This window comes from Girardinichthys multiradiatus, chromosome Y (assembly GCF_021462225.1).
Source record: "Girardinichthys multiradiatus isolate DD_20200921_A chromosome Y, DD_fGirMul_XY1, whole genome shotgun sequence".
Lineage (NCBI taxonomy): Eukaryota > Metazoa > Chordata > Actinopteri > Cyprinodontiformes > Goodeidae > Girardinichthys > Girardinichthys multiradiatus.
Window position 1 is genome coordinate 8,059,374 of NC_061818.1, and position 15,126 is coordinate 8,074,499.

Genomic DNA, 15,126 nt, shown 5'->3' on the forward strand with positions numbered 1-15,126 from the left:
CCACAGTCAGTGATGGTCTGGGGTGCCGTGTCAGCTGCTGGTGTTGGTCCACTGTGTTTTATCAAGGGCAGGGTCAATGCAGCTAGATATCAGGAGATTTTGGAGCACTTCATGCTTCCATCTGCTGAAAAGCTTTATGGAGATGAAGATTTCATTTTTCAGCACGACCTGGCACCTGCTCACAGTGTCAAAACCACTGGTAAATGGTTTACTGACCATGGTATCACTGTGCTCAATTGGCCTGCCAACTCTCCTGACCTGAACCCCATAGAGAATCTGTGGGATATTGTGAAGAGAATGTTGAGAGACTCAAGACCCAACACTCTGGATGAGCTAAAGGCCGCTATCAAAGCATCCTGGGCTTCCATAAGACCTCAGCAGTGCCACAGGCTGATTGCCTCCATGCCACGCCACATTGAAGCAGTCATTTCTGCAAAAGGATTCCCGACCAAGTATTGAGTGCATAACTGTACATGATTATTTGAAGGTTGACGTTTTTTGTATTAAAAACACTTTTCTTTTATTGGTCGGATGAAATATGCTAATTTTGTGAGATAGGAATTTTGGGTTTTCAAGAGCTGTATGCCAAAATCATCCGTATTAAGACAATAAAAGACCTGAAATATTTCAGTTAGTGTGCAATGAATCTAAAATATATGAATGTTAAATTTTCATCATGACATTATGGAAAATAATGAACTTTATCACAATATGCTAATATTTTGAGAAGGACCTGTATGTGGAGGTAAAGACAAAGCTTTGGATTTACTGAAAACCAACCTGAGGTCATGGTACTCTGGTGGAACGTTAGAGAGATCGAATATCTCGTTATCTGCGGAATCTGACTCAGAGGGAAATGAAGCTACTGCTGACTGTAAACAAGAGGAAAGACAGTTAGTGGACCAGGATTCAATACGGCTTTCTGCTCAGTTAATGTGAGGGTTATGTTTCTTGAGCCAAGGAAAACCCAAAACTAACGAATTCAAGGCTATGGGACACACAAAAAGAGAAATATCTTCCCTGTGATTTCCCGAAAGGATTAATGTCAACGGTTTGGTTCTATGTGTGATTCGGGGTAATCTTTTCCTGTCTAATGAAGAAACAGACTGAGGTATGGGGAGTGGCTCAGTCTCAATTTTAGCTTCATCAACTAACCTCTGATCAATAAGGTTCTGGTCGCGACCGGAGTCAATGAGCGTGGAAAGATTTTGAAAAGGGCGGTGAGAAATTAATGTGGCAGGCAAACTAAGTCTAGGGGTAAGAGGATGGTCCGTCAGTATCCCCTTACTTACTGACGGACTTGGCCTTTTGGTCCCAAAGGACGAATAGGACAGTTTGTGAGAAAATGATCAGTTGAGCCACAGTAAAAACCCTGATTTGATTGGCGGCGTCTGTCTTTCCTCTGGGGAAAGCTGAGTTTGCCCAATCTGCATGGGTTCAGCTCCAGAATTCTGCGAGGCAGAAGTGGAGCAAATAGTTTCAGGTGTAGAGCTAGAGAAATTAGTCCTAACTGCACTCTGTTCAAATCGGGATCTTTTTCTTTCTCTCATTCTGTTATCTAATCTGACGGCTAACTTGATTAACCCATTCAAAGTCTCAGGCTCGTCGACTAATGCTAACTCATCCTTTAATGATTCATTTAAAGACTTGAAGAAAGCGGCTCTAAGAGCGCAGTCATTCCATCCAGAAGCTGCAGCCACGGTGCGAAAATCAATGGAGAACTCAGCAACAGACCGGTCTCTCTGTTTAATTGACCATAGACTTTGAGCGTTAGCGGTTAAGTCTTTCTCACTAGTGAAAACCTGTCGAAACTCCTCTGCAAATTCAGGAAAAGTGCAACTAAATTCTAAACAGTTAGAAAAATGGGACTCTGTCCATCTCAAGGCCTTTCCAGAAAGTAACCCAGTACAAAAGAAATCTTAACTGAATCATGTGGGAAAGATTGTGGGGAGCGATTGAAAACGAGAGTGCATTGTAGAAGGAAGCCCTTTCAATCTTCTTTCTCACCAGAAAATTTTTCAGGATTCGGGGAAGTGACGATACGTGAGTGCGGAAGTTGCTGGGAAACCGGAGAGGCTGAAGCGCCCTCTACTGCCGGGGCGGAAAAGTACTCAAGGTGTGCTGTAACAAGGAGGCTAGTTGTTCAATCTGCTGATTGGTCTGTGTCTGCTGTTCAAACAGAGAATGGAAGGAAGAATCATGTGTTATGATTTGATGGTGTCCAGACAGAGTTCTCCTGAATGCTTCTGCTGGGTCTGGTTGGCCAGAGTGTTCTGTCATATTGTTTTTAACGGATTTGACCCACATGCAGAAAGCAATTCAGGAGACAAGGTTTTTCGGTGAAGAGTTTATTTACAGTGTAGTGACGTGGGCAGGGAAACTGGAACCGGGAAACCAGTTGTAAAATAAACAGGATGGTAAGCAGGGTCAAAAACTAAAGAATAATTCAGCCTTACTGGGATGATGGAATGATCTGTCAGAGGATGGAGGAGCAGAGAGACCAAATAGTTGTTTACCCGTGAGGTAGATGATGGTGGATAATGGTGTGCCAGAATGATAAGATGGTCCAGGGTTTTCAGAAGTTGGCGCAGTGGAAGGAGGAGGGTGGACAGGGTTCTTGAGTGGTAATCCAAGAAGCGAATAATTCAGGGGGCTGCCAACCGGTGAGGTCCAATGAAGTGGTTAGAGTCTTTGCTCATGGAGCTGAATAGCTTCTTTCCAGAAGTTGTTAATCCAGGCAGAGTTCCACACAACAAGGCAAGGTCAGGTTCTGGTAATCCTGCAAGGTAACAAAATTCAAATTACTAAAAATTCAAGGCAAGAACAAGACAAGGTAATGTGGCTTGAGCTGTACCACTAAGGGACAACACTCTGGCAGTGAGTTGCTGGCAGCCTCCTCCTAATATACTCCTCAGTAGGTAATCAAGGGAATGATGAACACCTGTCACCTCTCCTCCAGGTTCCACGCCATCTAGGGTCTAAGCACAGTAAAGGCACTGAACAAACAGACAAAGCACAGATCCTGACATTAATGTGCTCTGGAAAAGCTCTGCTCAAATGCAGTTAAGCTTAAAGGAGCTTAAATAAAAATTGGAAAATTAAATCACACTCTTGCACTACTGTGTAGAAAGTACTGTGTGTCCTAGACAAAATCTTGGCATTCAGTGTTTGTGTAAAGAAGCAGACAGTGATGAGTCATTTCCTCTGGGGCAGTTTGTGTTTTAAGAATTATCCACATTTCTAGACTTGGAAGCAGTACCTGCTTTGATCGTTGAAATATACTGACTGACTATTTTTTCTTGGAAAACAAAAAAATCATGCGTAGGTACATCCTTCTGCATTGTCAGTCATGATTCTTGAAACATGTAATTAAGTTACCTGGAAATTTGGGAAAGGTTTACTTTATCCAAATAAGTAAGTAATCTTAGAGGGTTGATGGATGGGAGTTGAGGTTGTAATCAATATGTCTTTTTAAATCACCGTATTCACACAAAGTTTATTAAATTAGATTTTCTGTTATAACAAATTACTCTTCCACTCATGACCTAAAAAGAAACTGAGTGAGATTTTATTCAGTTTGTAAATGTTACATCGTTGAGGCTCATACCAGGGTTGAAAACAGGAAATGTTTATAACATCAGTATTTAGTTGGAATAATATTGTCCAGCATTGATCTGTCTATATGTTATTTTTTTTATTGTTTTACCCATTTCTAAAGTGGTTCTAAACAATAGAACATTTTTTTTTTCCTCAATCTCAAACTGTTTCTGTCAGTAAAAGCCCTTCACATTTTGAACTAAAGCTAATAAGTTATCTCACAGATTCCTTAAAAATGCCATTTATTGCTGACATTAAGCTGTGAAGCAGATGCTACTCCATCACAGCAAGAGAGAAACTCTAGAACTACTTCGAAAACTTGCAACATTAATATTGCTTGCCACAGGATCTTGTTTCAACCCTTTTTATTATTTTTATATTTTATTGTGTTTGCAATTTACAGTTTGCAGTTTGATTTATTGTTTGTATAGTTGATTTTAGATGAGAAAATGGTGAACATCGACATTACTGTTGAAAATATTCTCTGTGATGTTGTTTCTGCTTATGGTGGGGAGCTTCATTCAAACAGACTGCATGACAGCTGCAAATGTATTCCCATCTCACTCCTGCAGACTGGGACGTCTGAGTAGCTTGCAGCTTCCTTCCAAGCAAAGTTTTATACTGTATTTTATATCATTTACTATGAGGCAGAGAGCTGCAGCAATGCTATAAGATAGTCAGTTACTTTTACCTTTCCTGTGCATGGCTGTAAACTGTTTGACTGAAGAGATTCCATCGGAATGAAGGCAACTTTTATTTCTAAATCAGGTGAAGTGGATTAAACCAACCCAAAAGTGAAAGAGGGTTGAACTAAAATGTTGTTGTTATTATTATTTTTAGTAGCCTATTTAAAAGGTACAATGAAAATGAAAAGATACTTTATGAATCTGTCTGACCACAGGGAGTGATCAGATTTTTGGGGTCCGAAATAGAGGAGCAATAACATAGATTTGCTCCCCCAGATTTAAAAAGAGAGAACATTTGCTCCCCTTGCTGCGTTGTGCAGGGGCCTATGTATGCAGTCACATCTATCAAATGTTTCACTATCCTGAGTTCCAGTAAGCCTGAATTAAATGAGAATTTTACTTAGATTCTTTACACTTAGGTTACTCTGAATGCAGGTAACAAACTTCAATGGTGACGATAACAAAAATAAATCCCTTTACACACACTAGTCAGCGGGGAACAGCTTAGGTTCATTCTGGTAACTGCAAAAGCTTTCAAGAAGTCATTAGATTAGATCATAAGTATTGTTATCAAAACACATTCTTTGGCATGACACAAAGCACCTACATTTGAGAAGTTTCACTGCACTTGTAACAAATTAGCTGTAACACAAATGTAGATGGGTGTAAAATTGCCGTACACATAAATATATTGTTACAAGGCTGTGGGGTAAGTACAGAACATATTGTTTAGACCTCTGGACTGAATCCCTAACAATACTGATGCTAAACATATCGGACATTTTGAGATAGATACTCATTGCCTGTGTCTAGGTCATAGTAATGCCCCAGAAGCTGTGAGTTCCCAAAGGCTGAAATAATGTCAAACTGTCATATTCTCAATTGCCATCAGTTATGACTATATTGTATTTAGGAATTAAATCATTATTATAAGTCCCACTCTGAATAGATCAATAATGTTGGCATGTGTGTTATGTATCCAGAGGACTACAGAAGACTTGCCGTTGTAGAACATACAACATTTAAATCTGTGCATTCAACCTTGAATACTAATTTCTTATCGCATCTGTGCTGTTTGTGTCCCACTGTGTAGGTATGAGGATCTTGGTAACGCTGCTTCTGGACACCTTACCCATGCTGGGAAATGTGCTCCTTCTTTGCTTCTTTGTATTTTTTATCTTCGGCATTGTGGGAGTCCAGCTCTGGGCCGGACTGCTGCGCAACCGCTGCTTCATGAAAGAAGAAATAATAAAGTAAGCACTTTTTTGCCTTTAATACATAACTTGTTTATCCCCTGGTCTTTCAGACTGGAGGCAACTCATATGCCAGCAGGAAAATTCCTTCCATTTGGTGGTTCTAGATCAAGTGTTTGTAAATTTGTATTATGTTTTTCTTTGCGTTCTCATAAAAAGAAGCTGCAGATGTGACTTTGGTTCTTTTTCATATCACTGGTAAATTTTGTAAGCCTGAATATTCCCAGTGACCTCTCATCTGAAATAGCCTTTCAGTTGACAGGTGAAAAATCTTCAAGATCCAAGTATTCTAGATGCCCTAAAAGTGCCTGTCACGGCCTTTCTGTTTCCAAGCCAAAAAAGCTCCAAAAAAAAAAGGCCGTCGGTGGCAACAGGTGGTCTAGTTTCTTGAACGCACTTCTGACTTTATTGTTTGAAAAATATCTTTTTATTTCTTGCAAAATTATAGGCAAAGTAATAACAAAAAATTCCTACAACTCATCTTACAAAGACAAAAAGTGATCAAAAAGTGCGTTCAAGAAACTACAGGGGTTGGACAATGAAACTGAAACACTTGGTTTTAGACCACAAAAATGTATTAGTATGGTGTAGGGCCTCCTTTTGCGGGCAATACTGCATCAATTTGTCTTGGGAATGACATATACAAGTCCTGCACAGTGGTCAGAGGGATTTTAAGCCATTCTTATTGCAGGATAGTGGCCAGGTCACTACGTGATACTGGTGGAGGAAAACGTTTCCTGACTCGCTCCTCCAAAACACCCCAAAGTGGCTCAATAATATTTAGATCTGGTGACTGTGCAGGCCATGGGAGATGTTCAACTTCGCTTTCATGTTCATCAAACCAATCTTTCACCAGTCTTGCTGTGTGTATTGGTGCATTGTCATCCTGATACACGGCACCGCCTTCAGGATACAATGTTTGAACCATTGGATGCACATGGTCCTCAAGAATGGTTCGGTAGTCCTTGGCAGTGACGCACCCATCTAGCACAAGTATTGGGCCAAGGGAATGCCATGATATGGCAGCCCAAACCATCACTGATCCACCCCCATGCTTCACTCTGGGCATGCAACAGTCTGGGTGGTATGCTTCTTTGGGGCTTCTCCACACCGTAACTCTCCTGGATGTGGGGAAAACAGTAAAGGTGGACTCATCAGAGAACAATACATGTTTCACATTGTCCACAGCCCAAGATTTGCACTCCTTGCACCATTGAAACCGATGTTTGGCATTGGCATGAGTGACCAAAGGTTTGGCTATAGCAGCCCGGCCGTGTATATTGACCCTGTGGAGCTCCCGACGGACAGTTCTGGTGGAAACAGGAGAGTTGAGGTGCACATTTAATTCTGCCGTGATTTGGGCAGCCGTGGTTTTATGTTTTTTGGATACAATCCAGGTTAGCACCCGAACATCCCTTTCAGACAGCTTCCTCTTGCGTCCACAGTTAATCTTGTAGGATGTGGTTCATCCTTCTTGGTGGTATGCTGACATTACCCTGGATACCGTGGCTCTTGATACATCACAAAGACTTGCTGTCCTGGTCACAGATGCTCCAGCAAGTCGTGCACCAACAATTTGTCCTCTTTTGAACTCTGGTATATCACCCATAATGTTGTGTGCATTTCAATATTTTGAGCAAAACTGTGCTCTTACCCTGCTAATTGAACCTTCACACTCTGCTCTTACTGGTGCAATGTGCAATCAATGAAGACTGGCTACCAGGCTGGTCCAATTTAGCCATGAAACCTCCCACACTAAAATGACAGGTGTTTCAGTTTCATTGTCCAACCTGTTGCCACGAACAGCCTTTTTTTTTTTGGAACTATTTTGACTTGGAAACAGAAAAGCCGTGACATTTAAGTAAAAAAATAATTGTAAAAAACCTCCTGTCATCACACCGGGCATTTTCCCAACAAGGACCGCACAGTGTGTTCTTAATCTCTTAAATTACTGGGAGGGGCTTAAAAGTTACCAAAGAAATCATAATAATTCCAAACAATTAATTTCATATCATAGTTCCAAACAAACTGAAATATATTCTAACAACCTATAAGGAAATAGAACTTATGATTTACAAAATTCAACATAAATGACCACAACAGTGCCTTTCTAAATTATTGGTGCTTCTTGAACTATTTCACATTTTATCACATCGCAATCACAAACTTGAGTGAATTTTATTAGAATTAATGTGGTACTCTAACACAAAGTAGTTAATAATTTTGAGGGAAGAAAAAAAAAAAAACAAGGTTTCAAATATTTTACAAATAAAAATCTACAAAGTGTGACATGTGATTTTACGCACACCCTTCAAATTACATATCAGATATAAGGTTGTAGAGAAGCTTAAAACAGAGTTGGGTCATGAATAAATATCCCAAGCTTTAAACATTTCACACAACACTTTAGCTGACTGAAACACTTTGAGCTTTTGCAAACATATATTCTATTGGTTGGGACCACTTTAAAATGGGGAAAAAGAAGCACTTTATAGATAGTGCAGACCAGACAGCTTTTTCTCCAAATTTCTTGTCTTGTAAGACTAACAATAAACGATATTCTGATTTTGAATTCTTCAAAACTTGAAAACTCACCATGCAGTGCCCTTAACACGGATAAATACTTTTGGGGGTGATTAGCTGATAGTGAGACTTTCTGCATTGCTGGCATGTGAGTGAGAATGTTGCCCTCTAATTGACTTAAACTAAACTTCAGCTTTCTCATGAAAGCTGTGACCAAGCTGTACATTTTATGTGCGAGGAACCCTTGTCTTGCAGGTTAGTATTTAGTTCATTCGTTATTGCAGTTACATCATTATCAAAAGCCAGATTTGCCTACATCCAGTGTAAATCTGAGAGCTCTGGTATTTTCTTGTTTTTCTTTTTTACAAAACTTATAACTTCTAATCTCTGCTCTCAGGTCCCATACTCTTTTAAGCACCTTGCACAGGCTGAGCCATGTATCTGTGGTCGGATAGCCTATGTCACTATGTTCAATCCAACTGATTCGATGCTCCTGCCCTGATGAAATTAACTATTTTAGTTATAACATCAACAAAATGTGCTTATTTGTAGCACTGACTTGCACAACATCTCCTGATGAATGATGCAATGGAAAAATATCAGTTTCTGTTTTGGGTTAATTTTAGACACTTTACCTTGCATCTACTTGAAAAGTCAAACATTTTTTCCTTTCAGATTTGGACAGCCATTAGTTGTGACACCTACCAGTGTATTCCATTTTAGTCCCAACGTGTCCATGGATGCATTTACCTCTGAAGTCTTTTTTGAACAAATCACTCCCCATTGTAGTCCCTTTCATTGGCTACATGGTTGCCAGCTCCTCCGTCATCTCAAAGTATTTTGTTTATCCGAATTCAAACATATGTAACTGAGCTGTATCATGGACATCACAACTCTCGTCCAGAGCCAAGGACACATTTGCAATGCATGTTTTTTTGTCAAATCAAATTAGCTGTGCTGAGTCCAACAATCTTTGACAAACTCCTCATCAGAGAATGATTTATTGTGTCTTGCAGTTTTGTGGGATATTACAAAGCTAGTCCTGAATGCTGCATTCTTGTACTTTTGTCTGTGTTTTCTCTCTTAATTGCAGTTCAAATTTTAGTCCTTAAATATCGCATTTATGTTCTCCACACGCTAAGCACACAGCTTTACGGCAAAGACATCTTTAAGGAGGCCATGTCTTGTTATAAACTCTGCATTCTGTGTCAGTGTTAGCTGACATATTTAAGTGCTAAGTGCTACTTTCTTGAAAGCTGTTCAACACATTTGTTGAGGCGCATAAGTGCATCATTGACATTAAGAAAGCAAGATTGGCCTTCAGAAGAAAAGGTGAATCATTGCCTTTCCTATAACAAAGTAACAGGATTTAAACTTTTACTACAAATTCATGCAGGCTGATCAAAGGTAGTCAGCGGGCTGGATGTGGCCCACAGGCCGTAAAATGCCAGGGTCTGATTAAGATCAAAGCATTTATATCTTAGAAAGGATCAGGCAAAGGTCCGACCTAAATCCAACTGAGAATGCATTGTAAAACTTGAACATTTTTGTTCAATATGCAGTCTGTTTATGCTTACTGATCATGAGCTATCTTGCAAAGAGAAACAAAATATTTTAGTCTCCAAAAGTGCAAAGCTGCTAGAGATGTACCTCAAAAGACCTACAGCTTTAACCAAAGGGCAGTTTTATATAGTATTTACTCAGGGGGGCTGAATACAAATACAATACTTTAAAGATTTTTGGGAAAAAAATAGTTAGAAAGCCATGTATCACTTTCTTTCCATTTAACAGCTATTTGGTACTTGCAATATGCATGAGAATCAACAACACAAAAGTAGTTATCAAAGAGATGTCTTTTAAATTTCAATTCAATTCAGTTTATTTATATAGCGCCAACACATAAAACATGTTGTCTCAAGACACTTTTCAAAGTCAATTCAATTGAATCATGCAGATTCCAAGTCAGGCATATACATTGCAATTGATCCTAATTTTCAAATTAATGCAGTTAAATTCAGTTTATTATTCAAATTGGTTAAAACATGTCCTACCTAAGGAAACCCAGCAGATTGCATTGAGTCTGTAACTTCTGGCATTACCTCCTCTTAGATTAGCATGTAGTGACAGTGGACAGTCGCTTGCATTCTGTTATTGACCAACCTTAAACCTGACCAAATCTGACATTTAGCATGTTGAGAAAAACCACAGACACACCCATTTCCCCTCATTTATTTTTATATTGGATGTAATAGCATTAGATACAGAACCAACAGCCAAGCATCCCCTGTCTGAACTCAGAGAAACATGCAGACAGACAGGAATACAGCATTAGGCAATGCAGAGAACAACTCAGAGAACGATTTAGCCATTGGGATTGAAACTGAAACTAGGAACAGAAAGAAAAAGCTTTTGTGGTTACAACCATGGGAAGCAAATAATGTCACTTTGAAGTGCTTGAACTAATTTTGCTTTTGATGTAATGGTACAAATTGTTCCAGAGTAAATGTGGCTGACTTTTGTTCTCTGCGTGAGGGAGCAGGAAACATCATCGTACTTTTCAAAAGACCAGGCATGCAAAACATATCTCTGCTGTTTGAAAATTGAAATCATGAGCACATACTCTTTTACAATAAATTTTGAACCTTTTCAATTTTATCACAAGGAACATGTTTGTTTTTTTTAGCTCTGTGGTGGAACTTAAACAAGGGCATTAAAACACCATTAAAAACAATATCAGAACACACTGAAACATGAAAATTAAGCATTGAAATGGATGTCAGTAGAGCTTTTGCTTTACCCCTCCCATGCTTTCAATTCATGCATGTCTCTAATTGAAACTAGCTCTTTTGGTGGATACTATTAAATGTGGCCTTACTGAGCCATGCAATTTGTATCTGCTATTTCGCTCTAATTTCCAAATAACTTCTCCAACAAGTGCTATTAAATAAAGGAGTGGGTGGAATGGAGAGGACGACGCTTCATTGTTTATTAAAGTAAACAGGTTGTATGGGCATCTTGAGCACTTTAAAAAGGCATTATGTTCATATAATAAGCAATAAAGCAGCTGTCTCCTTACTCCTGATTGGGAAACAGTCTCGTGTGAATGCAGGGGATGGACAAAAGAGATGAATGGTGTAGAAGTAGATCACATGCTCAACACACTTGAGGGAACCTTCATGTTAGCTGATGTCAGTTGCCTTGTGGCCCTCTCCTCTTATTTGTAGTTTTAACAGAAAAAAAGCAGTTTGACATCTTCGGTATATGCCAGAAACAGAAATGTTAGACAATTTTTGGGAATCTTCCAATCAATAATAAAACCTTTAAGCTAAGCATTGCACATAAATTGATGAGAAATTTTGTAAACGTCTGAAGCATAAAGATTACTATCCCAAGTAAACAAGTTCCAAATTATTTGTGTAGTGATCACAATAAAAATAGGTAGCACAGCATCAAAATTACTCAATATACACTGCTCAAAAAAATAAAGGAACACTCAAATAACACATCCTAGATCTGAATGTATGAAATATTCTCATTGAATACTTTGTTCTGTACAAAGTTGAATGTGCTGACAACAAAATCACACAAAAATCATCAATGGAAATCACATTTATTAACCAATGGAGGCCTGGATTTGGAGTCACACACATAATTAAAGTGGAAAAACACACTACAGGCTGATCCAACTTTGATGTAATGTCCTTAAAACAAGTCAAAATGCGGCTTAGTATTGTGTGTGGCCTCCACGTGTCTGTATGACCTCCCTACAACGCAGATGGTCTCCTGAGGGATCTCCTCCCAGAAATGGACTAAAGCATCCACCAACTCCTAGACAGTCTGTGGTGCAATGGGATGTTGGTGGATGGAGCGAGACATGGTGTCCCAGATGTGCTCAATCGGATTCAGGTCTGGGGAACGGGCGGGCCAGTCCATAGCTTCAATGTCTTCATCTTGCAGGAACTTCTGACACACTCCAGCCACATGAGGTCTAGCATTGTCCTGCATTAGGAGGAACCCAGGGCCAACCGCACCAGCATATGGTCTCACAAGGGGTCTGAGGATCTCATCTCAGTACCCAATGGCAGTCAGGCTACCTCTGGCGAGCCCATGGAGGGCCGTGCAGCCCTCCAAAGAAATGCCACCCCACACCATTACTGACCAACTGCCAAACCGGTCATGCTGAAGGATGTTGCAGGCAGCAGATTGCTCTCCACGGTGTCTCCAGACTCTGTCACGTCTGTCACATGTGCTCAGTGTGAACCTGCTTTCATCTGTGAAGAGCACAGGGCGCCAGTGGCGAATTAGCCAATCCTGGTGTTCTCTGGCAAATGCCAAGTGTCCTGCACGGTGATGGGCTATGAGCACAACCCCCATTTGTGGACGTCGGGCCTTCATACAATCCTCATGGAGTCGGTTTCTAACCGTTTGTGCACATTTGTGGCCTGCTGGAGGTCATTTTGCAGTGCTCCTCCTGTTCCTCCTTGCACAAAGGCAGAGGTAGCGGTCCTGCTGCTGGGTTGTTACCCTCCTACGGCCTCCTCCACATCTCCTGGTGTACTTGCCTGTCTCCTGGCAGTGCCTCCAGGCTCTGGACACTACGCTGACAGACACAGCAAACCTTCTTACCACAGCTCGCAGTGATGTGCCATCCTGGATGAGCTGCACTACCTGAGCCACTTGTGTGGGTTGTAGAGTCCGTCTCATGCTGCCACGAGTGTGAAAGCACCACCAACACACCAACATTCAAAAGTGACCAAAACATCAGCCAGAGGTACTGAGAAGTGGTTTGTGGTCCTCACCTGCAGAACCATTCTTTATTGAGTGTGTCTGGCTAATCGCCAAGGATTTCCCCCTGTTGTCTATTCCATTTGCACAACAGCATGTGACATTGATTGTGAATCAGTGTTGCTTCCTAAGTGGACCGTTTGATTTCATAGAAGTTTGATTTACTTGGAGTTATATTGTGTTGTTTAAGTGTTCCCTTTATCTTTTTGAGCAGCGTATGATGACAAGTGACGTCAATAATCACAACATAAAAAAGCCTTTATTTTATGCCAGGTGAGTATCCCAACCCATGAAGTCTGCAAGCTCTATGATGAAATGCACAGTTTATATAAAAAATCTATATACCCCTGTCAAAATGACAGGGGTATAGGATTGAGTGGTGAGCAATGAAAAACCAGAGATAGAAATACAGTCTCGGTGGAGAAATTACCAATGAACTAGAGGTTAAGCTGAAATGTGGAGCAGCTGGTAGCAGGGAGAATGCGAAGCAACTGAAGGAGGGAGGCTAGTAAACATGGATGAGTGTGACCACTTAGAAGTAATATGAATATCCAAACACAAGGGTGACCATGAACCTCATCTAATAAGAATAACAGCAACTAAACAGGGAACTGCAGAGACATAGAGAAGAAACTCAAAACTGTTACCGGTTGGGCAAACTCCCATGAACCCTCGAGTACCCTGCAGAGGGTATAGAGCTGGTCCAGTGTTCCACGGCCGGGACGAAAACCACACTGCTCCTGTTGAAGCCGAGGTTCGACTATTGGCCGGACTTCCCTCTCCAATACCCTGGCATAGGCCTTACCAGGGAGGCTGAGGAGTGTGATCCCCCTTGTTACGACCCCACTCGGTCTAGGGGTAGGGGGAAGTAAACATTCAAACCAGGTGTTGTTGGTTTAATGAAAGAAAGAGTAATTTATTTCTTTTTAGTTCAGTTTCCGTTATTTTTAACAAAACAAACAAAAGGAGGATACTTAAAGTACAAACCGTTTGAAAATAAAAAGGGGTAAAACCCAAAATACACAATAACCATAAATTTAACAAAATACACAACCATCAGTAATTTAACTAAAAATAATCCCCCAAAAGGAGGGACAAACTAATTCAACAGTTTCCTAAATCAAAAACGTCCCTGCTAACAAAAAGCAAACAAACAAATCAAGACAAAGCCCAATCAACTTTAAAGAGACTCCTTTGAGCCAAGATGGAGTCATCAAGCAGGTGAGCACACAAAAATAACCAAGCTTCCCAACAAGCAGGTAAGCATACAACAATAACCAAGCTTCAAAATTTTACAACACCAAAGTCAGAAGTGGCGAGCTGTTCTGTCCAAATACCAGCTGCCTTTAGTGGCAGGTGCAGAGAGTTTATATAATGTAGTCCCTTCTTGATTGGCGGCGAATTCAGAAGAACCAGGAAATGAATAGTCCAACATGAACTCCCGGAGACGTCCAGTAGGAGGAGTGCAGAGCACGCAGGGAGATCAGAGTCCGTCAGGAACAGCGAAGAAGAGGGTATCCAGCGAAGAAGAAATCCGATCCTATCAGAAACAGCGGGTACCGATAGCACGGAGGAAACGGTGCTTTTCAGCGACATCGGCTGGCCAGTCTGTTGATGAAGGTACAAAACAAACACACATACGGCCACCAGCCGTAACACCCCCCCCCCTAAAAATGTGAAACAAAATGTCCATCCCTTCACTTACATTTTAATAACAAACTCTTGTTTTCATAACTCCTGTCTTGATAAAGCATCAGCCAAGATGTTTGCTGAACCCTTCTTGTATCTGATGTTCAGATTAAAGTCTTGAATGATTAAAGCCCAACGCATGAGTCTTTGATTATGGTTGTACATACGTGCTAGGAAGACAAGTGGGTTATGGTCAGTGTAGACCACAATTGGAGAAGGACAGGATCCAAGGTATACCTCAAAGTGTTGTAAAGCCAAAAGCAAAGCCAAGGCTTCCTTCTCAATGATGGAATAGTTAAGCTGGCTTCTGTTAAACTTCCTAGAAAAATAACAAATGGGATGATCAGCTCCATTTTTACCTTCCTGTAGGAGGACAGCACCAGCTCCCACTGCACTCGCATCAACCTCAAGTTTAAAGGGCCTTTCTGTATCTGGAGCAGAGAGTGCAGGAGCATGACATAACAGAGATTTAATGCTATCAAAAGCATGTTGACATTCTGGGGTCCATACAAAGTTGACTTTTGGACTTAATAGACCAGTCAGAGGATGAACAATAGTGGAAAAGTTGCGACAGAAATTCCTATAATAACTTG

At 40.6% G+C, this 15,126-nt stretch overlaps 1 protein-coding gene across 1 annotated transcript in view; it reads left to right on the forward strand.

Annotated features, from left to right (window-relative positions):
• Window positions 1-15,126, forward strand: part of LOC124864225 (voltage-dependent T-type calcium channel subunit alpha-1H-like) — a 220,033-nt gene that overhangs the window by 104,567 nt on the left and 100,340 nt on the right. Inside the window, exon 6 of the mRNA XM_047358911.1 lies at window positions 5,377-5,536. Coding sequence (XP_047214867.1) covers window positions 5,377-5,536 — 160 coding nt within the window. The remainder of the gene's footprint in view (window positions 1-5,376; window positions 5,537-15,126) is intronic.